Source organism: Gymnoscopelus microlampas, assembly GCF_963454915.1.
Source record: "Gymnoscopelus microlampas genome assembly, chromosome: 18".
Classification (NCBI taxonomy): Eukaryota; Metazoa; Chordata; class Actinopteri; order Myctophiformes; family Myctophidae; genus Gymnoscopelus; species Gymnoscopelus microlampas.
The window spans coordinates 26,808,019-26,819,165 of record NC_139955.1 but is presented as its reverse complement, the minus strand read 5'-3'; the positions used below and the strand labels follow the sequence as shown (position 1 = coordinate 26,819,165).

The 11,147-nt window shown below is 39.9% G+C and overlaps 4 protein-coding genes across 4 annotated transcripts in view; all 4 read left to right on the top strand.

The window, feature by feature from the left end:
• The window catches only part of LOC311065419 (protocadherin gamma-C5-like), a gene marked incomplete at its 5' end in the record, with an annotated part of 366,358 nt that overhangs the window by 87,132 nt on the left and 268,079 nt on the right, over positions 1–11,147 (top strand). The window lies entirely within an intron of this gene.
• LOC311065432 (protocadherin gamma-A11-like) lies at positions 1,190–3,603 on the top strand. The gene has a single exon (XM_084085784.1). The coding sequence runs from the start codon at positions 1,226–1,228 to the stop codon at positions 3,521–3,523; it is 2,298 nt and encodes a 765-aa protein (XP_083941910.1). The 5' UTR covers positions 1,190–1,225; the 3' UTR covers positions 3,524–3,603.
• On the top strand, positions 6,347–8,722 carry LOC311033411 (protocadherin beta-15-like; the record flags this gene model as incomplete). The annotated part of the gene is made up of 1 exon (XM_084040919.1): positions 6,347–8,722. The coding sequence occupies exon 1, from the start codon at positions 6,362–6,364 to the stop codon at positions 8,720–8,722; it is 2,361 nt and encodes a 786-aa protein (XP_083897045.1). The 5' UTR covers positions 6,347–6,361.
• LOC311033410 (protocadherin gamma-A11-like) overlaps positions 9,894–11,147 on the top strand; it is a gene marked incomplete at its 3' end in the record, with an annotated part of 2,382 nt that continues 1,128 nt past the window's right edge. Inside the window, exon 1 of the mRNA XM_084040918.1 lies at positions 9,894–11,147. This exon is cut by the window's right edge and continues 1,128 nt beyond it. Coding sequence (XP_083897044.1) covers positions 9,909–11,147 — 1,239 coding nt within the window. The 5' untranslated portion in view covers positions 9,894–9,908.

Genomic DNA, 11,147 nt, shown 5'->3' with positions numbered 1-11,147 from the left:
CATCATTTTCATCATTTTTGTCATGGCTGTCACACTTGAACTTGAACAATATCTGTTTTTGTGTGTTGAGGTTGTTCTCCTCAATAAAACTGCGCGTTTGCCTTTCTCCACTCCATCGGCTTAGTGTTTTCCTCTCATCCCCTGGCTCTTTGGGTCTTAACAATTACATTGTAGTGATAAGACAACTACTGTATAAACTGTGAAAGGACATGAACACTATTGGCAGAGCATGCACACAGATCACAGTACAGATATGAATAATGGACATTTGTGGCCTTCACTTTAGAACGCAACATCAATGGTCTGTAAAAACTTAATGTAAAGTGCCGTTTTCAAGTAAATAGCAGAGATAGATTAAAGTGAATTTCAACCTGCCAAAAATATGGGAAAAGGTGGTGCGATTCAATGTCACTTACCGGCCGTGTTTTGTGTGTGTGTGTGTGTGTGTGTGTGTGTGTGTGTGTGTGTGTGTGTGTGTGTGTGTGTGTGTGTGTGTGTGTGTGTGTGTGTGTGTGTGTGTGTGTGTGTGTGTGTGTGTGTGTGTGTGTGTGTGTGTGTGTGTGTGTGTGTGTGTGAGACAGTAGTGTTTATCAGGAATGCTTCACTATTTAGTGAAACTTGAGACATAATCTGAAGAAAAGGTGATCTAACAATCACTGAGATCCATTCCAAAGGATGCAGTTAAATCGAATAAGCAACTTAAACAGAAATGGTTTTGATGAGTTGTATTTTTGATAGCTTGTAGTGCTATTAATTAATTATTGTAGTTTACAAATCTATAAGCTGTTTTGTTTCATCAGAGTTGGTGACGTGGGAATTTTTCTGGAGTGAATACTGGTTTAAACGCATTCTCATGTTTCCTTCTACCGTGCAAGATTTTGCATGCACTATCTGAAAGGGTCTCATGGTGTCGCTATAGGCTATACCAATGCAGCTAGATGGTATATCCAGTTATCCACCCTTCTCTGCCCTTTTGTGTCGACGCATACGAACCTTAAATCCTTGCAGTGTGCTACTTGGCACCGAAGAAGTTTAACGTGGTTTATTGTTCGTATTTAGGTAATGTTTTGAAACTCAAAAGCTTGCAGATTTGAAGGACTTTCTCGTTGTAGCGATGGGAGACACGACAGACACCAGATTGGTGTTGCGTTTCTGTGGCGTTGCTTTTGTTTTTTTTGTCTTGCAATCTGCCAGTGGAGACATAAGCTACTCGATCCCGGAGGAAATGGACCGTGGATCTGTGGTTGGAAATATAGCCAAGGATGTTGGGCTTGAATTGGGCACACTTTTCGCTCGTAAGCCCCGCGTTGAGACGGAAGGTGTCAGCATTCAGTACTGTGGCATTAATCTAAATACTGGAGACTTGATTGTTGCCGAGAGGATTGACAGAGAGGGGCTTTGTGCAAAAAAGGCATCTTGTGTTCTGAAACAGGAACTTGTGCTCGAAGATCCATTAGAACTGCATCGCATCAGTATCATTGTTCAAGATATTAATGACAACAGCCCACAATTTAAACAGGAATTACTGAAATTTGAAATACAGGAATCAGCTGACAAAGGTGCTCGTTTTCTTCTTGATGAGGCGCATGATGCAGACATTGGAGGAAATGCTGTTCAGGGATATATTCTTCAAAGGAATGAGCATTTCAAGTTGAATGTAAATACGAAGGGAAGTGGGCGAAAATATGGCGAATTGGTTTTAGAAAAAGAATTGGACAGAGAAGAAAAACAGGAGGTGACATTATTGCTAACCGCTATAGATGGCGGTTCTCCTCAAAGATCAGGTACTGTAGTTATACACGTTACTGTACTCGACGCTAATGATAACGCCCCTGTGTTTAGCCAGGCCGTTTATAAAGCCAGTCTGTCTGAAAACTCTCCTAGAGATACTGTGGTGGTTAAAGTGAGTGCTACTGATTCAGACGAGGGCATTAATGGAGAAGTACTTTATGGCTTTGATCACGTTTCTGATGAGAATAGCGATGTATTTTTTCTAGACCCTAAAACAGGAGAGGTAAAAGTGACAGGAGATATCGACTATGAGAAAGAATCTTCGTATGAGGTGCAGATTAGCGCCAAAGATAGTCTCGGACTGGCGACGTACGCTACACTGGTGATTGACATAACTGATGTAAATGATAATGCCCCTGTAATATATCAAAAATCTTTAACTAACCCCATACCAGAGAACGTACCACCAGGTACAGAGGTTGGCATCATAAATGTGCAGGATAGAGACTCAGGGAATAACAGACAGGTCCACTGCTCCATTCGGCAAAATGTCCCTTTTATGCTCGTTCCATCTATTAAAAACTATTATTCTCTTGTAACTACGGAACAACTGGACAGAGAACTAGTGTCTGATTACAACATTACAATCACTGCCACTGACGAGGGCTCTCCACCTCTGTCCTCCTGGAAAACTATTCAGTTACCAGTAGGTGACATTAATGACAACCCACCTGTGTTTGAGGAACAGACCTACAGTGCCTACGTGACTGAGAACAACAAACCTGGCTCTACTTTATGTTCTATTAGTGCTCGAGACCCAGACTGGAGACACAATGGTACAGTGATGTATTCTCTCTTTCCTGGTGAGGTGAATGGTGCCCCAGTGTCCTCTTATCTCTCTCTTAACGGAGACACAGGGGTGATCCACGCTGTAAGGTCATTTGACTATGAACAATTTAGGAGCTTTAAAGTCCATGTGATGGCCAGAGACAACGGTTCTCCTCCTCTCAGTAGCAATGTCACTGTCACTGTCTTTATAATGGATGTGAATGACAACGCTCCTCAGATACTATACCCCGCTCCAGAGGGTAACTCCTTCATGACTGAACTGGTTCCCAAAGCTGCAAACAGGGGCTCTCTGGTGTCCAAGGTGATAGCAGTGGACGCAGACTCAGGACAGAATGCCTGGCTATCATATCATATTGTTAAATCCACTGATCCAGGACTTTTCACTATTGATCTCCACAGTGGAGAGATCAGAACACAGCGGGACATTTCGGATTCTGACAGTATGAAACAAAACCTAATTGTGTCTGTGAAAGATAACGGACAGCCATCTCTCTCTGCTACGTGTGCCATGTATTTACTTGTTTCAGACAACTTGGCTGAAGTGCCAGAACTGAAAGACATGTCTTATGATGAGAATAATTCAAAACTGACGTCATATCTCATCATTGCATTGGTTTCTGTTACCACCTTCTTCCTAACCTTCATTATTGTCATCCTGGGTGTGAGGTTTTGTCACAGGAGAAAGCCTAGACTGTTGTTTGATGGAGCTGTTGCCATCCCCAGTGCTTATCTCCCTCCTAATTACGCAGAGGTTGATGCCACAGGAACTGTACGCAGCACCTACAATTATGATACATACTTGACAACGGGTTCTAGAACCAGTGATTTTAAATTTCTCAGTTCCTATAATGACAACACGCTGCCTGCAGACCAGACTCTGAGGAAAACTCCCACCGACTTTGCTGAGACAATTGGAGATTCCGATAGTTCTCCTGAGGTATGAAGCTGTAGTCCAAACTGTTATGGCTTATAAACTGGCTTGCCATCAACCTTACTTGTTATGTTCCACCCTCACATAATGTCCACCATTATTACTAGAATCTAGATTAGGCAACAATGTCAGGGTTCATTAAATTCTTTAGTGTAATTTTGTGCATAACATTGTACGCCCGTGTGTAATAGTACAGAATGTAATGGGTTAAATCTCTTCAACCACATGAACCATAGCATCCCTATTCTGGGTTAGTATATAGGGTTTAAGTGTTTAACTTGCAATAGGTGATTTTGGCACATCTATTCGTCATATTTGGTTACACATATCTTGCTATGCTTTAGTGGCTTAGTGAGAGCTGTGTTTGGTAGCTTTTGTTTTTTGTCAACTTTAAAGAAACTCCTTCAATATATTTCTTTCAAGGTTGGTTGATATTTTGTTGTGCATGTCACAATGTATGAGGCTTATCGCAGCTGCTGAAAACTTTTTTTAAACTATAATTTTGCTCATTTGTTGATGAATCATCCACAAAATAAATCAGTCGCTCACAGCTTTCATTTTGTAGGTGATTACTATTCATCTGCCTATAATGTCTGATATGCTTTTTTGGCTGGGTATTATTATGTTTCAATGTGAGACACTTCTTCCTTTCACTGCTTTGTATTGTCGCTGTCCTTGGTGCTGAATTGCTCTCCAGCTTTCACTGTCTCTTTGAGGAGCAAAGGTATAGCTCTGATTTGATGCTCATGATCAGTGAAAGACATATTTTTGCTAAATGCAACACATTTTATACAACGATATTTTTATGGTTACGTATTTGATAATTATTTCTGAGGTTATATAGTTAAAGGTGGCATAGATGTAAAAAAAAGTATAGATGGGTCATAGATGCCCTATTTCCTGGTTCACAGCCACATCATTTGCTATAGGATGACGCTCATTGCCATCATATAACCACTACATCTTGTATCAAACATCTCAACTGTTATGGAGGCCCCTATGGATTGATTACTTTCTTGACTGTGTTTGACACAGTGTTATAATTGGAAATGTAGGTTCACTATTTTTTTCTTCCGTAATGTCACTTGCTGTTAATTTTGCTGAAGCATTTACAATAGAGTATTGTCTATATTATTTTATATTTATTAAATAAATGTTAGTTCTTTCAGCAACAAATGAAACGATTTGCTTTTTGAAAGTCATTGCCTATGTGATCTTTTTGTGGCTCTTTATCACCTTCAGTTGCATCTACCTTCAAATGGCTGGTGTGAAAGGAGACCATCCTCTAGGGGATGATAAGCATATTTAGTCAGGGCACTGTAGGTCAAACTTAAGTAAACCATTTGTATTGCACAAGTAATGAGAAATATTACATATTGACACCTTTAAATATTATATTGACTTCAGGCACTAGTTCAGGACAACCATTTTCACAATATCATGACAATGTATCCTACAATCTTAGTGATTGTTTTGCAGTTATTCTGGTTAATGTTTAATTGTTGAGCTTCAGTACTCAGACTTAATCCAAACTATTCTGAGGTTTAGGGAATGAGAGAGAATCTGAAGAAATTATATTGTTTTAAATCACAGATACAAGAGTGCAGTAGAGTCTGTTGAGGGGCACCTCAGGATTGTTGTTTGTTTTCGTAATTTTCACCGGTTTGTTGGAATTTACCATTATAACAAATTCACAAAAAGGATTACGAGGGATTTGATAATAATGGAAACTATATTGTACAATTGTGTATCTCTTTTTTCTGGCTTGTCATCTTTGACATCATTAATTGGAATGCCCAAAATTAACAATGCCATTTGTATCTGGTGTTGTGCATGGTGTTGTGCATATTCATTCAAAGTCATTCTCAGTGTGATGCATAACTGAAAGTACATGCCCTCTCTTTATATGCAAGTTCAGCCGGTGTTATTGCGCTTGTTAGGCTGCACAGAGACATTAGAACCGGTTCAGACTTAAAGGCACTATAGTATTTGACTACATGTTGCCTTGCACTGCATTATGACAAGGTTGTTGCATATCTTTTTGTCACTGTCATGACTCATATGTTTCAGGAAATATCATGTTTTTTCATTAGCTTTGGAAAGACTTGAGAGAACTGCTTGTGAATGATGCAAATTCACTTTTCTCTTACATATTGACTACATTTATTTGTGTAAAATGTAGAACATAGGAGTTTAAAAGGAATCTGACTGATGTTCTGTCAACTCTCATCTGCAAAATGTTGTCTTTGATATCTTTCTGTGGCACATTCAGCTCTGCTGTGTTCTAAATGGTTGAATTGATTTGAAGAGCACTACTTGTTAATTTAGGACAAAATGCTGAAAATGTAGAAAGTGCTACAGCTGTTTATAATTACTCTTAGTGTATTCCACATGGTCACAGCTGTGATCTTCCATTCATACATCCTATGTAATCAGAGAAATGTGCTATTTTAAGTTTCATGGCTTCAAGGATTTTTTAGACTTTTACTGAAACAACGTTTTGCAGTGTTATGTCTCAGATACACTCCTGGTGTCGCTATGCACCAAGTAAGGAATAATGCATTATTTTAGTCTGCCGATTTGTGTAGACGAATACACAGCTATTATTTTGGTATTGTGGTGCAGAGGAGGAGACGCGCGTCTGCTTTGCAGTGATTCGGCATATTGGAGCAAATCGAGGAAGTGGGATATATTTTTTGAAATTACCAGTATCAGATATACCTAATAGCCTGCTTTCTGGTTTTGACGATGGGAGCGACCATATTTTGTTTCCGTTTCATTGGCGTTGCTTTTATATTTCTTGTGCTGCATTCTGTCTATGGGGACATAAGCTACTCGATTCCCGAGGAGATGAAACGTGGATCTGTGATTGGAAATATAGCCAAGGATCTTGAACTTGAATTGGGAAGACTGTCCACTCGTAAGGCCCGTATTGATACGGAAGGTAATAACATTCAGTATTGTGGCGTCGATCTCAGTACCGGCGAATTGATTGTTGCTGAGAGGATTGACAGAGAGGGGCTTTGTGCTAAAAAGTCATCGTGTGTTTTGAAACAGGAATTTGTGTTAGAGAACCCATTAGAACTGCACCGTATTAGTATCAGTATTCAAGATATCAATGACAACTCGCCCCAATTTAAAGAGGATTTGATCAAAATAGAAATTAACGAAATAGCCACCAAAGGTGCACGTTTTCTTCTCAAAGAGGCACACGATGCAGACATTGGAGTGAACGCTGTCCAGGGTTACACGCTTCAACAAAATGCCTATTTCACATTAAATGTAAACACAAAAGGCATTGGAAGAAAATACGGCGAATTAGTATTAGAAAAAGAATTAGACAGAGAAGAAACGCAAGATGTGAGGTTATTGCTTACTGCTGTAGATGGCGGTTCCCCTCAAAGATCAGGTACTGTTATCATACATATCAACGTACTGGATGCAAATGATAACGCCCCAGTGTTTAGCCAGACTATCTATAAAGTCAGTCTACCCGAAAACTCTCCATTAGATAATGTAGTAGCTACAGTGAGCGCTACTGATGCAGACGAAGGAATTAATGGTAAAGTTACCTATGGGTTTGATCATATTTCAGTTGAAAGTATTAACGTATTTTCTCTAAATCCTACAACAGGAGAGGTTAGCGTAATTGGCCCTATTGATTATGAAAAAGAGTCTTCCTATGAAATGCAGATTAGCGCCAAAGACGGTTTAGGGTTGGAATCATATGCAACACTGATAATTGATATAATTGATATAAATGATAACGCCCCTGTGGTCTATTTAAAATCATTGAATAACCCCATACCAGAAAATGTACCAACTGGCACAGAGGTGGGTGTCATTAACGTGCAGGATAGAGACTCTGACAAGAACCGACAGGTTCGCTGCTCCATTCAACAAAACGTTCCTTTTAAGCTCATTCCATCAATTAATAAATACTATTCTCTAGTGACCACAGGAAATCTTGATCGTGAACTAGTGTCTGATTACAATATTACAATCACTGCCACTGACGAGGGCAATCCCCCTCTGGCCTCCTCTAAAACGATTCAGTTATCAGTAGGTGACGTCAACGACAACGCACCTGTGTTTGAGGGAGAGTACAGGGCATATGTGGCTGAAAATAACAAACCTGGCTCTACTTTATGTTCCGTCACTGCACGAGACCCAGATTGGAGACAAAACGGAACCGTGATTTATTCACTTTTACCTGGTGAGGTCAATGGCTCCCCGGTCTCTTCCTATCTCTCCCTTAATGGAGACACAGGGGTGATCCACGCTGTGAGGGCGTTTGATTATGAACAGTTCAGGAGCTTTAAAGTCCATGTGATGGCCAGAGACAACGGTTCTCCTCCTCTCAGCAGTAACGTGACTGTCAGTGTCTTCATAACGGATGTGAATGACAACTCTCCTCAGATACTGTACCCCGCCCTGGACGGCAACTCTTTCATGACTGAGCTGATCCCCAAAGCAGCCCAGAGGGGCTCTGTAGTGTCCAAAGTAATAGCAGTCGATGCAGACTCTGGACAAAATGCCTGGCTCTCATATCATATTGTCAAATCCACTGATCCAGGACTTTTCACTATTGGTCTCCACAGTGGAGAGATCAGGACACAGCGGGACATTTCTGAATCTGACAGCATGAAACAGAACCTAATTGTCGCAGTGAAGGATAACGGACAACCTTCTCTCTCTGCTACATGTCCCTTGTATTTACTTATTTCTGATAACTTGGCCGAAGTGCCAGAACTGAAAGACATGTCTTATGATGAGAACAACTCTAAACTGACCTCCTATCTGATCGTTGCGCTGGTGTCTGTTTCCACCTTTTTCCTGACCTTCATAATTGTCATCATGGGTGTGAAGTTTTGTCGTAGGAGAAAGCCCAGACTGTTGTTTGATGGAGCTGTTGCCATCCCCAGTGCTTATCTACCTCCTAATTACGCAGAGGTTGATGGCACAGGAACTTTACGCAGCAATTACAATTATGACGCCTATTTAACTACGGGTTCTAGAACCAGTGACTTTAAGTTCGTCACATCTTACAATGACAACACATTACCTGCTGACCAGACTCTGAGAAAAACTCCAACTGACTTTGAAGAGGTATTTGGAGACATCGATAGTTCCCCCGAGGTAGGAACCCGCACCTCAAACACAAACAATGTTCCGCCAGCACTTTTTTGTCTCACTCTGTTTGTCATATAAGAGCATTCTTGATTGATATTTTCACTTTTTACTATATGCTGTATATTTGGTCGGGACGGGATAAAGCAACACACACGCATTTCAATTCGTGTGGAAATTCTTGCAGTGCGTAATGTCGTTTGTGCGTATTAGATTGTCTGTTTTCAAGTTTTCTTTATATTTTTCTATTATAAAACGTTTTTGTTATCATATGATTGTCTGTCCCCCCCCCCCCTACCTAAACAGAAAAGGCTCTTACAAAAAGGTTGTGAAACGCGAACTATCTTTTACGCTTGTCCATATTTAGCCAAGTTTCCTACAGTCATTTTTTAAGATGTATTAGCCCGCTTTTCCAACTGTAATTCGTGTAAACGCTGATTTGTTAAGCTAGCATATTTGTTGAGCATATTCAATATTTTAATATATCCAGTTTTAATATTTTTGTTATTTATTTATGTATTTGCAACGGAGCATGATGATGTTTCTCTGTTTAAGCCCAATGTGTCTGGCGTAAAATTATATATTGACTTGACTAGTAGCCTATACCGTTTATCCAAGTCCAAATGTAGTTAACATAAAAGCATGAACACAAGTGAAATGCTGCATTCAACGGAATATATATCGTCATAATCATTGATATCATATGCATTTGATTACTGCCTAATGGTGGTGTATAGGCCTACTGCGATGTGTTTCGGTCTTTGCGTTATTTGCGTAACTATATGAATAGGTGTCACATTAATGTGATATATGTATGTATATATATATATATATATATATATATATATATATATATATATATATATATATATATATATATATATATATATATATATATATTACTTATAGATAACCTTATTCCGAGGTGTTCTTTTACCTTGTGTCTGTTATTTCGTAACTCTACTCAAGGTGTCGCTATGTGCCAGTTTACGTGTGGGCTTTCCTCCATACTTCGGTGCAGTGTAGACAAATACAAAGCCTGAGTTGCTGCTGGCTAGCGAGGAAGCAGTCACACTTGTTCACGTTCGGGCTAGGCTGTCAAGAGATCAATTTTATTGTTTCATCTTAACGAGAAGGGCTTCCTTTTACGCACCACCTCACAACAATGGCGCTGAAAGGATTCATCTTTCAAAAGGGAATATTTGTTGTCCTGTTTCTCGCGTGGCATGCTGCTTATGGAGACATTAGCTATTCATTTCCCGAGGAGATGAAACGCGGATCTGTTATTGGAAATGCAGCCAAGGATCTTGGGTTGGAGACGAGCAAACTATCCACTAGAAAGGCGCGTATTGACATGGACAAGTATGGCAAACGGTATTGTGACATAAACCTAAACAACGGAGACTTGATTGTTGCAGAGAGAATTGACAGAGAGGGGCTTTGTGGAGAGAAGGCGTCTTGCGTTATAAAATATGAACTCGTAATTGAGAATCCTTTAGAGCTACATCGTATTAGTTTTCATGTTCAAGATATCAATGACAACTCGCCGAAATTTATGGAAGACTTGATCAATTTAGAAATTAGTGAGTCAGCAGACAAAGGAGCTCGTTTCTTGATAGAGGAAGCCCATGACGCGGATGTAGGCCAAAATTCTATTCAGAAATACACTCTGCAGAGAAATGAGAATTTCATTTTGTCTGTCGATGGCAGTGCTGTCGAACTGGTTCTTGATAAAGAGCTTGATCGTGAGAAACAAAATGATATACATTTGCTTCTGACAGCTCTAGATGGTGGTTCTCCTCAAAGATCAGGTACTGTAGTCATACACGTCACTGTACTGGATGCTAATGATAACGTGCCAGTGTTTAGTGAGGCCGTTTATAAAGCCAGTCTGTCTGAAAATGCTCCCTTAGATACTGTAGTCATTAGAGTGAGTGCTACTGATGCAGATGAGGGACTGAATGGAGATATAACGTACGATTTTGGACATGTTTCAGAAGATGTAAAGACATTGTTTACTATTGACCGTAAAACGGGTGAAATATGTGTAATTGGCAATGTTGACTTTGAAACCGTCACATCATTTGAATTGCGTGTTAGAGCAAAGGATGGTTTAGGTTTATACTCAAACACAAAGGTGATCATTACTATCACAGATGTTAATGATAACGCCCCTGTAATTAATTTAAAATCGTTGAATAATCCCATACTGGAGAATGTGCCACCTGGTACAGAGGTGGGCATCATTAATGTTCAGGATAGAGACTCGGAGAAAAACCAACAGGTGCATTGCTCCATTCAACAAAATGTTCCTTTTAAACTAGTTCCATCTATCAAAAACTATTATTCGCTGGTGACCATTGGACACCTGGACCGTGAATTAGTGTCAGATTACAACATTACAATCACAGCCACTGACGAGGGCTCTCCACCTCTGGCATCTTCTAAAACTATTCCGTTATCAGTAGGTGACGTCAACGACAACCCACCTGTGTTTGAGGAAAAT

Coding starts and splice junctions, on each gene's coding strand:
- LOC311065432 (XM_084085784.1), top strand. CDS start 1,226: ATGGACCGTGGATCTGTGGTTGGAAATATAGCCAAGGATGTTGGGCTT.